At 36.5% G+C, this 13,249-nt stretch overlaps 2 protein-coding genes across 4 annotated transcripts in view; one reads left to right on the top strand and one right to left on the bottom strand.

The window, feature by feature from the left end:
• Positions 1-272: 272 nt before the first annotated feature.
• LOC127882072 (uncharacterized) lies at positions 273-4,382 on the bottom strand. The gene is made up of 6 exons (XM_052430496.1): positions 4,249-4,382; positions 3,845-3,897; positions 3,242-3,366; positions 1,426-1,590; positions 804-850; positions 273-396 (listed from the first exon to the last, which is right to left on the bottom strand). The coding sequence occupies exons 2-6, from the start codon at positions 3,892-3,894 to the stop codon at positions 325-327; spliced, it is 459 nt and encodes a 152-aa protein (XP_052286456.1). The 5' UTR covers positions 3,895-3,897; positions 4,249-4,382; the 3' UTR covers positions 273-324.
• Positions 4,383-9,180: 4,798 nt separating this feature from the next.
• LOC127881205 (DNA repair protein complementing XP-C cells homolog) overlaps positions 9,181-13,249 on the top strand; it is a 35,446-nt gene continuing 31,377 nt past the window's right edge. For all 3 annotated transcript variants that reach the window (XR_008049964.1, XM_052428916.1, XM_052428915.1), the window contains exons 1-2: positions 9,181-9,579; positions 12,978-13,129. Coding sequence is in view for 1 of the 3 variants with exons in the window: in XM_052428915.1 (XP_052284875.1) it covers positions 13,093-13,129 (37 nt within the window). In the remaining 2 variants the exon portion in view is untranslated. The remainder of the gene's footprint in view (positions 9,580-12,977; positions 13,130-13,249) is intronic.

Here is a 13,249-nt window from a genome sequence, read left to right as displayed (position 1 = left end):
GTCTGTTTGTTTATGATATTTCATGTTGGAATTAATAGAGAACATTTATTTATTTTCACTTTCAATGGTTTGATTTTTGTAATAGTATACTTAAGCATGTTTATTTTATACTTATCGGGTTTACAGTGTCTGCTATTAAGACAACAGTATCATTCATTTTATCATTTATATGTACATGGTTTTAATGTCTATCTTTTTAAACCAATCACATTTGAAACATTGGGGTAATTACACATTTTGTTGGATGATGATTGAAGAAAATCAACAAACAATTTCTACAAGAGGCCACCTTTATGAAGAATTTTCACACGTTGCAAAGCCATTTTAGTGACAAGCAGAATTTCCGTGGGCAAAATGCTGACCGTGCTGACCGGACGTTTCATATTTGGGGAAAATCTGAAAAAAGATCGAATATACAAATATCAAACATCTGTTTTAACTCTTTCAGTGCTGAAACCGAATTTTGAAGGCCTTTGCAAACAGTTTGGATCCAGATGAGACGCCACAGAACGTGGCGTCTCATCATGATCCAAACTGTTTGCTATTCTGATAGTATTCTTTGAAAAAAAATCGAAGAAAATGCTAATTTTAGAAATTCAGCAGACGACATTTTAGCAGACGACATATTTCCCAGCATGCAAAGGGTTAAGAGTACAAAGGATATGCAGATATTGTTTTATATGACTTCTCAAAATCAGAGCCATATTTTGGACTCGTTTGTTTTGGTATTCAAGAGCTGAAGTTTCATTTAATCATTTGTTTTGGGAATATTTTGTCATGTTATAAAAGGAAAATGGTCTTACCCTTTCCCAGTATACTATGAATTCATCTGGGGTTACATTCCCATCATCTGAAACAAAAACGTTAAAGGTATATCTCACCCAAATTATTATAAAACAGTTGACTTTTTCCTGCTTGATTTTCTTGTATTATTTTTCTTAGACGGGAATGATGTTCCATCGCCTTCCACACAATTTTTTGCACACTTTTTATTCACTTTAAATGGAATTTTTTTAAGTTCAGACGAGCAATATATATGTATAAATAAATCAATATACAGCCAGATGCAAACCATTTAATCATTGACCAAAATGAGTTGTTTGAGCTATGGTAAAATCATATCATGATTAATACAATGGTCTATCATATTCCTAACATCGTCAATGAAAAATCGTTGCCTTACGACAGAGCACGTGCAATCCACAGAGAAGCAGCGAATGTGTACCGAATAACCATACTTTTCGTTTTGAACTTTTAATTACTAAATACAATGTTCGTCATTCCACAATGCGCCGACACGAGGTAACGATGATCACGCGCATGTTACGTACGCACAATGCATCAGCAGACGATTTATTGCATAAATCAATCTCGATATTACGGAGTTTTCCGGAGATAGCCGATGTATCACGATTGGTTACGTACGGTTAGCATCCATCACCGCAAACAGACTGTCGTAGTCCTGCTTAGTGAGGTGGTGGTCGTGGTTGAAGTCGTAGTCGTCGAAGAGCCAGTGGGACAGCTGGTACAGGCTCGGCGACACCGCGCAGATGTACTCCGTGTACTCGTGCCGGGACTCAATCCCGTCGCCTAGCAAGGTTACAATAATTCAAATCCTGATATAAATTAAGATATAACCAAGAAATTTGGTAAAACATAAATGTCAACATTATGCACATAATGGCATATTTTGCCATATAATTATGTTCTTAAAGAGAATTCTAAGCTGAATACATTTATTAAATGAAAAAAAGGTATGTCACGCATTAAAAAAAACTACTCCTAAGTTGATTGTAACCCGATTAAGCGCAAGTTTTCATCCGTAGTCTCCAAACTGTGATTTCATAATGGAAAGCAAAGCTTTTCCTGCACACAAGTCGAGGAAAAAATAAACAATAAATATCTTTTAAAAAGATATACGGCGTTGATTGTGGTTGGAGTTTATGAAAGGTAAAGAGTTCAATGAATGAGATCAAGGATAGCGAATGTCTTTTTGTGCAGTTCTTAGCTGCATCACACGCAGTACGGGATGTTACGCGGAGTTTTTGCGGCTTATTTTACATTATTACATATTGCTGGTCATAAACCTATAGATACAAAACAGAAAACCAAAAGAATAATGGAAGTGAAATTAAAACATATGAGCCAACCGGCCACACGCGAAGTATCCGTACATATTTCAAATATTTATACGCGCGTTCTTCGAACAAACCTGTTTTAGTGGTTTGTCGGGCATTGCTATTTGATTCGAGTATTAACTGTATATGCTTAATACATTAGTCAATATGGTGGAATAATTCTTGTTAAATTGATTAAAAATAATATTTATCATGGTATTGTTGAAAACACATTAAGAATCTATTATTGACATACCATAATTGTATCGCTGGATATCCTTATTTAACATCTTTCTGGTCTAAAGAAAATTGCAGTTCACATAGTTCACGCTATAGCGTCTTTATTATTATATAACGATTATTTTACTGGCCGCGAACTCCGGTCAGAACATAAGGTATTCGTGAAGACCCAGCGATGACCTGTATAAACTCTGAAATTCACACACATAAGCGCGAACTGACAAAGGTGTAGAATCTACGCACAAATTGTATTGATGTGAAGAGTTGAGTGTAAAACTGTTTTATCTATCATGCCTTTTCATAAGAGATAAAATTGTTTCATGCTGAACACGCAGTAAAACAGTGTTAGAAAGACGCGGCCATGTTTCCAATGTTCTGGTGGTATTCTCAAATCAGCCAATGGACTAAATAAAATGTATTCATTCGTGGGTAGCCGCGGGCATTTTTATGAATGTAACCTAAAGGTCACCTAAGGTCAAAAGTGACGTTAATCAGCTACGCCGAAAAAGAGTATCATTTACTTGACTGTTTAGAGAGTATAGCGTATGGTGTATGCTGTAACGACAACGCACGGGGCGGAACAACTCGCGCTTTTAAGTGCACATGTAATTGTTATATATGTTGATGTTAATGAGACGGCAAAACAGTATTGATAAGATAGTAACTGACCTTAACCTTGAATTTCGAGTAGCCAGTGATTATGAATATGAATTCTAACACAAATTTGAGTACACGTGTACTTTAAAGTTATTTTGTGTTTACCAGCTCATGTTTGCGTTGATCATTCTTTAAATCGAAATTTTTAACTTCATGTCCGGTTTAACAAATGTATCAGCAGCATATACAAGTAATTAATGCTATTGTATTTGGCTTTAGGTACGTACCGTTTGCGTCGTATTTGTCAAAGCTTGACTCGAGTTCGACCAAGGTGATGACGCCATCGTGGTTGAAGTCATTGGCCAGAAACATACTGAGCGCCGTCTCGTTGTACGGCTTTAACTGCAGGGCTCTAAAATTCATCGTGACCGTACACTTGATTATATACGGATTGGTGGTCAATGAGTTGCTATTTATATTCGATACAATGTCGAAGTGGATTATCGTAATGGTTGTATTGTGCCGTTGATCCCAGATGTTCGAAAATAATTGGTGCGCAATTTCCAAATGAGTACTGTAATTACCATGTCGTTTTCAGTCAGAGCCAGTTGAATTATGTACATATGTAGAAAAGCATATACAAACATTGATAAGTACGTAAGCAGTGATTTCTTTTGTGACATACAGATCTGTGCGTCGAGATTGTGGTGTAATTATTATTCTTCATTGCACTGATATTCTTGAGGTTAGTTGAACCAAATGATTCGTAATGATTTTTTTAAGTAAATAAATTGTGTGGAACATTTCATCGTCGTGTTCTTCAGCTCAGATTGTATACATTGTCCTCCTATAGCGCTATACTAAAACACGACTCCACATTGAAAACATACCCGTAAGAAGTGCTCAGGAGCCCCAACAAAACTACTGCCACTGGCAACATGTCCTGAAAAACATAGACACATGACACCCGTTCTGGAAAAATTTACCTTAACGCATGTTCGTAAAGAGCCGTCCCAGATTAGCCTGTGCAGTCCGCCTTCTCTAGATTTTCGTTTAGGACAGACCTTTTAACATAACCGTGGAAAATGTCGTCCCATATTAGCCGGTGCAGACTATACAGGCTAAACTGGGAATATAGTTTAAGAACACGCATCAGGTCCAGTTTTTTCAAGAACGCGGCTCACATAGTCAAACCAAGAAAACGGAACCTACGATACTTATCCACGAAAACGTATCGTTCATAGTTAACAAACTTAGACAATTTACTTTTTATGAAAGTAACTATTTTACTCACGTTTACTAGATCTGATTTTCTGAAATGCCGTCAATAAGCTGTAGGAACGACTGAATCACGAAATTCAATCCCGATTTAAACTCATCGTTATCGCGATCATGACGGGGCCATATCTTAATAAGGAAACCGCAACCAATGTTTTGGTACGTGCTAATTAACCCATTCATGCCAAGCGTCTAGAAAAAAAGGCCTTGGCAAACAGCGTAGACCCAGATGAGACGCCGCATGATGCGGCGTCTCATCATGGTCTGCGCTGTTTGACTAAAGGAATTTCTGTAAGAAATATTCTAAAGATAGAAATAAATATACTAGACAACCCTTATTTTGGAAATAAATTGATCAAATTTAGAAGGATGGGAGAGTCCACTAGCCATAAATGGGTTAATAGGCCCATTACATTGCAGCGGTTTCCGTTCGTTATCTTGTTCGTCCGCTTGGAATCCGTTATGTGGTCGCTGTCACGCGAACTGCTGTACGCAAACTTTGGTCACGTATGGTGAGGTTTCGAATGAGATATATACACGTACATGTATAACGTATGATATAAGGCAGGGACCTATGTCATGTATGGTAATGTAAGGGACACAACTTGTATTGTCTTGTTAAAGCATGCAGTCATGAGTTATTTGTATTGAGGTTTAATCTGTGTGAATATATGAATAAAGTCAGTTGTGAGTTACCCACCAACAAGTTCAGAGTTATTACATGGTGTCAGAATGGTTGTGATTAAATAGCTGGAATACAGAAAACAATAGATGCAAGACATTTATTGATGAAGTTTTAGACAACTGGGTACAGTATGGCTGCAAAAGGAATTAGAAATTTGAATGAATTTAATTCAGCAGATGCAGGAGCCGCAGAGTGGGAAATTTACAAACGTAATTTCCTAGTTCACCTGGACGCATTAGGTCTACATGACAAACCAGGGCGTCGAAAAGTTGGAGTATTATTATCCAATATGGGTCGTGAATGTGTCAAAATTTATCATTCGTTTATATGGATGCCAGAGGTATTGGCAGATGAAGACAATGGTATTGCACACAGACCCGCAGAAGATAGATCAGAAACATTAAGCGGCAGGAATTTCTGAACACCAAAAGAGGTCAATTACTAGTATCTGTTATGTATTACATAGCAGAATTGCAACGAAAAGCTGAGTACTGCCAATATGGAGCGCAAAAGGATGGTTTCATATGTGACATGATTATTAATGGGATAAACGACAAAAAGTGTTCGGAAAAGCTTATGGAAATTCCAGCAGATCAATTAACATTGGAAAGGGTCATTCAAACGTGTCGTCACATCGAACTCACAAACGCTCGCATTAGGACTTTGCAAGAACATCCAGCTGTCACGTGGCGCGTCCGGATAAATATGGCAAACGTGGTGGAAGACAAAACAGTTCCAATAGTATCATGTCATTTTGCCAAAAGTGTTGCAAAATGCATGCGATTAAAAATTGTCCAGCATTCTACAAAAGATGCGATGTGTGTGGTCAAAAGGGACATTTTAAGGCGTCTAGCTAGTGTAGAGGACGTGCAACAACTCGAGGTCGTTGGCAGCACCGTGGTGGCACTAGGCCAAGCCGTGGCTATGGTCGTGGTCGAGCTAACGTTCGTGTTCATTACGCAGAAGAAGACGAACTATCTAATTTGTTCGAACAAAATACATCCACACATGATGTTTACACAGTACGAAACAATGGCAATGAGACGAATAACAAAGAGTGGACAGTAAACATGAAGGTCAACAACAAGCATTTGCGTTTGGAGATAGACAGTGGTGCACAATGCAACGTGCTTTCGAGACAAATAGCTGAGAAATTTTGTGCGGAATTCCCAATATTAAAGAGTGATGCCCGCATAAATGGTGTAAGCGGAACGCTGATCAAGGCATTGGGAAAAATAACTTTACCATGCGAATACAAGAACGTGAAACACAATTTAACATTTCAAGTGATTGATGGACAAAGAAATTTAAATCTGTTGGGAAGAGATGATTCAGTTAAACTAGGCCTCATCATGAAAGTAAACAGTACCCAAATGGAAATAGAGCAACTGATAAAAGAATTCAGTGATGTTTTAGGCGATCAAATTGGTTGTTTGCCAGGAGAGTATGACATCAAGATAAATGAGACAGTGACACCTGTGGTACATGCACCTCGTTCAGTTCCAGTAGCTATACGGGGCGAATTGAAAGACCAAATAGACTATATTGAGCGATGCAAAATAATAGCAAAACAAACAGAGCCGACAGAATGGGTAAATAGCATGGTGTGCGTGAGAAAAAAGAATGGCAAAGTTCGAATATGTATTGATCCAACTGATCTGAATAAGGCGATCATGCGTGAACACTATCCGATGAACACAATTGATGAAGTTGCAACAAGATTGCATGGAAGCAAATATTTTACTACTTTGGATGCGAACATGGGTTATTTTCAGGTGAAATTGACCGAGAAGAGCTCAAAGCTCACAATATTTAACACACCATACGGTCGATACCGATACCTTAGAATGCCAATGGGTGCACGATGTTCCAGTGAAGTGTTCCAGAGAGAAATGGAGAAGCATTTTGGAGCAATGGACGGTGTAGAGATCGTTGTTGACGATATTCTAGTCCATGGAAATACCATATAGGAACATAATGTGAGGCTACGAGCTGTACTCGAAAAAGCAAGGAGCATTAATATAAAACTCAATAAAGAGAACTGTGTATTTGCACAGCCTGAAGTTACGTTGGTCACAAACTGACAGGAGAGGGGCTGAAACCGACAGAGGAACGCATTGCGGCGATAGTAAAAATGAAAGAGCCCGAGAATCAGAGTGAATTGCTTACGATATTAGGAATGCTTTCCTATGTTGCTAAATTAATTCCTGGATTGAGTGAACTGAATGCTCCTCTACGAGACCTTAAAAATAAGGAAAATTGGAATTGGACAAACGAAGCTAGAGAAGCCTTCAAAAGGATGAAGGAGGAGCTGACGTCAACAGAAGTTTTACGTTACTTTGACGTATCAAAACCAGTTACGTTAACAGTAGACGCATCTATGAGAGGTTTAGGAGCTGCAATCATTCAAAGTAATGGGGTAGTAGCATATGCAACTCGTTCTATGACATCAGCAGAACAGAAATATGCTCAAATAGAAAAAGAAATGTTAGCGGTAGTATTTGGCTGCGAGCGATTCCTCAAACTACTGTACGGGAATACAAGGATCACAGTGGAATCCGATCATAAACCACTTGAAAGCATACTGAAGAAACCCATACATACAGCACCATTACGGATACAAATAATGATGCTGAAGTTACAGCCATATGAATTCAAGTTGATTCATAAGAAAGGGAAGGAAATGGGTCTTGCAGATTGCCTGAGCAGAATGCCATTAAATGAAGATGAAAAACAAACTATGGATGATGAGCTGACGGTATTCGTGGCAGAAACATTTGCATGTACAAATCATTAAAAGATAGCAAATGCAACAGCAGATGTTGAACAGCTACAGATAGTAAAACAAATAATCATATCAGGATGGCCAGAAACGCGCAATGAATTGCAAGATGAAGCAAAACCATTTTGGGAATTTAGAGATAAATTGTCAGTGTACAATGGTGTTTTGTACAGAGGGCAGCGTGTCTGCATTCCAATGAGTCTCAGATCTGAAACAACGAGAGCTATACACAAGTCACATCTTGGAATGGTGAATTGCAAGAGAAGAGCCAAAGAGTTGGTATATTGGCCTGGTATGAATAAGCAAATAGAAGATTTAGTAAGCAAATGCAGTGTATGTTTGACATACAAAAACAAGCCAGCAAAAGAGCCAATGATTATGCAACCTGTACCAGAATTACCATGGAGCAAAGTTGGCACAGACTTATTTGAAGTCAATGGTTTTCATTATTTGATCATGGTAGATTATTACTCAAACTTCATCGAAGTATCACCTTTGCAACACGATACAAGAACAAGCACAATAGTGAAACAAATGAAAGCTAACATTGCAAGATATGGCATCATGGATACGCTTGTGAGCGACAACGGTCCACAATTTTCAAGTCGAGAATTCAAACAATTTGTGGAATCATACAACATTAAACACGTGACATCATCTCCACTATATCAGCAATCAAACGGTTTAGCTGAGCGAGCTGTTCAAACGGTGAAGAATCTCACAAAGAAATGCTTTGAGACAGGTGATGATATTTACTTGTGCTTGCTAGAATTGCGTAACACTCCTCGAGATAACGTAGTAGGTTCGCCGATGCAGAGGCTAATGGGTCAGAGAGCAAGAACTCTCATACCGATATCGAAAGGACTGCGGAAACCCCAAGCTGACCAAACAGGAAAGATTGCATCAAAATTAAATGATTATAGATGCAAACAGAAATTTTACTACGACAGTCACACACAGGTAAAAGAAGACCTGAAGCCAAATGATGCAGTACGAATCAAAACACCAACCGGATGGAGACCTGCAGAATATGTGCGGAAATTGCCATATCCTCGTTCGCACATCGTTAAGGCTGGCGAAAGTGGACGTGAGTATCGGCGTAACACGTCTATGCTCATGACAACCAAAGAGTCCCCACATGTCATTGAAACACGCGAGGAAACAATACCAAAATTACCAATGGTTTCCAGAGATTTGCAACAGAACGGTAGAGAATTGTCAATAAGCAACAGAGATTTGGCAAGGAACGACAGGAAATTGACAACAAACAATAGAGAGTTGCCAAGAGAGCAGCAACCGGTGCAACGCCATTCAGCACAGCAGCGAAACAACGCGACAGAACAAATCCGTACACGTTCAGGACGAGCAGTGAAAACACCAAGTTATCTCAAAAATTATGTGTGCTAAAGTGTGACATGGGCATAATAATCCCATTACATAATAACTGGTGACTACATAACACAAAAAAGTCTGTGTTACATTATTTATTATATGTATATATTATAATATTATATTATGTATTATTGTATTGTTATCATTGTATTTGGTTATATAGCATGTTATATCAAAGAAATTACTCGTTTGATGCTGTTTGTACACATTTATTTTATCATATCAAAATCTTGGTTAATGATTCAGTTTTGTTTTTCTCCTATGAACAAAATGTTCATAAAATTCTTTTCTCACAGAAATCCAATACTTCATTGTTTTTTGGGTGTATCTACTTTCTAGCTTGTTTTCGGTGTGATCATAGTCTGTTATCATTTCCCAGCTACAACCCGACAATTAGTGTGTCTGACATTTGTCATAAAACCTTTTTGTCCTGTACATAGCCTGAATCTGAGATAACAGGGACACTTTTGTGGAAACTTAGCAAACATGTATGTTAGTGAATTTTTTTTTCTTACATGTTGTTACATTGTTAATTTGATTTTATGAATTTCAATTCAATATTTAATTTAAAAGAAGTTCTTCATTAAGTAAAGTGAATTATGTTCATATGGAATGTTCTATTTTCAATAACAATTTAAACTCAGAGGTTTAAAAGAAAAATTCTCACTATGTTTTAATTAAAAGAGAAGTTTATAATTTGTTACGACAGGTTATATTATTTTCTTTCTTTCACATACCTATTTGCATATGTAATGATAGATTAGTTGATGTATCATGTATTTATAATTTTTAAAAAAGAAAGAAAAGGGGATGTCATGTATGGTAATGTAAGGGACACAACTTGTATTGTCTTGTTAAAGCATGCAGTCATGAGTTATTTGTATTGAGGTTTATATCTGTGTGAATATATGAATAAAGCCAGTTGTGAGTTACCCACCAACGAGTTCAGAGTTATTACAACCTATACGTATATGTCCATGTATAAGGCGTCATACTTGGCACTGGTTATTGTGTCCGCCTAGCGACAGGGAGGTCACGGGTTCTATCCCCACTGCGGGAGCATTCTGTAGAACTTCATCAAATACACCAAGCACTAGTTCTATCCTGGAAACGGACTCGGGAGCGTTTAAACAAAGACCTATAAAATACACAGATTGAAAACTTCGAGCTGTATCGTTACATCTCGCGGCGGGGTCACGTGGTCAAGTTACCGATAAGATAGCGACGCGTCAGTAGCAATGGCTACGATTATCGAGCAAAGTTATGCGAAAATGTTACGGCGCTATATAGAAAGGTGGCTATAACTTGGTAAATAATGATCCGATTTTTATAAAATAAAGTTTCGTAGAAACATTAGTAATCATGCTATAATAAAATCTCTATTTTATTTAGCTAGAATAAGAATTTATAATGCCCCGATGGTTAAAGAAATAGCGCTATAAGAATTCCCAAATCGCGGCGAGAATGCGATTGAATAGTTTATTTGAAAGGCTTTTGCTAATAAAATATTCTAGTATACATTTTTATTTCTAACATATAAAACATTATAAAATAATATTATTTAAAAACGGATGTATAAATGTGGACACATAGATCTAGGTTTCTGGGGAAAAAAAATACAGTATAATAAATGCTTTGATCGTTCGATCCAAAATCGGTTTCAGTCCGACTAATTTCAATTTTGATTCTGTAGATTTTTCAATTGTTTAATTCTCTAATTTTTATTTTCATTTAGATCTAATTCATGATTTATAGGTTATTTAAGTTTTGTTTGTTATACCCAGTTTTTTTTCATAATTAATAAAAGCTCTGAGTTTCCTGGACTAGGATTTCGCGAAAGAAAAAAAACACATTTCACGCGCATATTTATTGTCGGATCAAATAGCAAACTGTAAAAATGTTTTGTTTGTTTTTAAAACCATATTTTCAAAGGTTGCCAACGTTAAAAAATTTGACTTTCTAATGCAGTTGGCAAATAAAAAAGACATTATAAACCTTGCTAAATATATTTTTAATGCAAATGAATTGCGTAATAATATAGCCAATCAGTTATAATTGTTAACTTTTACAAGACTATAGCCATGTTAATTGATTTTTTCATCGAATATGTTTGTATAATTTAAATAATTCTACAATTTCCTCGTGTTACAGTTAAAGATATAATTACCGCGGTATATTGATTACTGCTGTATTACTGTTTTTTTGTAAACTTCTCTAATTGAATCAATGTATTGATATTATTATACACAATGCGTAACTTTCTGTTTTGTGGCAAAAAGCATTGTATTATGCTTATATGCTAATAAAGGTTGTTGTTGATGTTTTTTCTTTAATCTTGTGAATTAGTTAAAAGAAGGGATCCTAACTTCAATTATCAGTTTACGTTGTTGATTGACTTTAGTTGTGTGATCAGTGGCCGCGGCCGGCGAATTCATTCTTTAATTGTTATCGTGATGTCCAATTAAAGCGAGATTATATGATTTTGTCAAATATTTATTAACTTATTATACATACATTTCAATATAAATTAAAATAAAAGTTAAGAAGAACATGTGCCGAAATATGCGAAATAAGTTTGATATTTAATTCTGAAATCGAAAAAGGCTGTACAGTCGAATTCGCCAGCATGTATATCATGCATGTACGATGTGAATCATAATTTAGTTTTAGTGCAGATTCGTTCATACGACACAATTTTGTTTTACGGATCAATTTTACGAATATCTTCGTCACAATCGGCTCGGGGCGTTAATTTGTCTTTGTTGCATTTTGTGAAATTCGTCTTCAATGTATAATTTTTCTTGCCTATTTTGTGTTTTTGTAACATATTTTTATCAATATATTACAATTTTACACAAATAAAATTGAATATTTTCCTCAAGTTTTTTTAATTTATTACTAGATTAACATCTCACGTAACATAAAAATCTGACTTCAACAATTTGGGATAAGAAATAGAAAAGTAATTTAAAAAGAAACAAAACACTTTCGCGACAGGTGTGAGAAATGATTGAATGAAATAAAAGTATAAAATTGTACCAATTGTAAAAAGGCAAAATCTTTTAAAATGCGTTCTTTTCGTCTTGGGTTTTAACTCATACCTGGATTAACGTACATCTCACCTAGCATAACAATTTTACTTCATCAATCTGGGATGAGAAATGAAAAGTTTTTCAAAAAGAACCAAAACACGTTTGACGGCAGGCGTGTACAATAGTAATGAATAGGGTAAAAGAGCTTAAATCAGACATATATTGCTCTGCCAACCACAAATCGAGCGCTAAAACATTAATTAATTAATTATTGTGAATAACAATAACAATATAATAAAAACTTACCAGATCATGCCCAGAATACCCTACGACAACACATATTAACGATTCATTACGAAGAAATAATTCGTAATTCGTGACAAAGTGGCCGACAGTGGCTGTCCCCGGCATATCCAAAATCAATGTCATATGTGACTCTCGCGGAGTATAGCACGGACTCTAGATACGCTCCGTGAATATAGCTATAGCGGAGAAGAAGTTTCCAATCTGTGTATTCTATAGGTCTTTGGTTTAAACAAAGATGTATCAATACACATGCTTATAGATAGATCTTTGGTTTAAATGGGCCTACGCCTTTCCATGCAATGCAGCTAAATTAGATATGGCTAAAAACTAAGCCGTGAGTGCAGAGTATCAAGCCCTCTCTGCAGTTACCTCAGATCTATCCGTGCTTAAACTCTTTCAGTGCTGGAACCGAATTTTGAAGGTCTTTGCAAACAGTTTGGATCCAGATGAGACGCCACAGAACGTGGCGTCTCATCAGGATCCAAACTGTTTGCTATTCTGATAGTATTCTTTGAAAAAAAAAGAATCGAAGAAAACGCTGATTTTAGAAATTCAGCAGACGACAAATTTCCCAGCATGCAAAGGGTTAAACGTGTCCAATGAACTGTGTCCGCAGCAGGGTGCAAGTTCACAAGAGTACACGCTCCACGTTTTGGATAAGGAATGATGTCACATGAAGGACTTAACAACCGAGTTCTAAGTAAGAGATCCGGGTATTATTAAACACATAACGTAAGATAAATGCAGGAAACTTAAACCTCGTGTTGCATTAACGTGTTGTGACTTTATTGTTCATTGTTTTGGGCACAGATAAAACAAT

The sequence above is a fragment of the Dreissena polymorpha genome, chromosome 5, assembly GCF_020536995.1.
Source record: "Dreissena polymorpha isolate Duluth1 chromosome 5, UMN_Dpol_1.0, whole genome shotgun sequence".
Classification (NCBI taxonomy): Eukaryota; Metazoa; Mollusca; class Bivalvia; order Myida; family Dreissenidae; genus Dreissena; species Dreissena polymorpha.
Note: the sequence above shows the minus strand (reverse complement) of the source record. Positions and strands in the feature narration are given on the sequence as shown.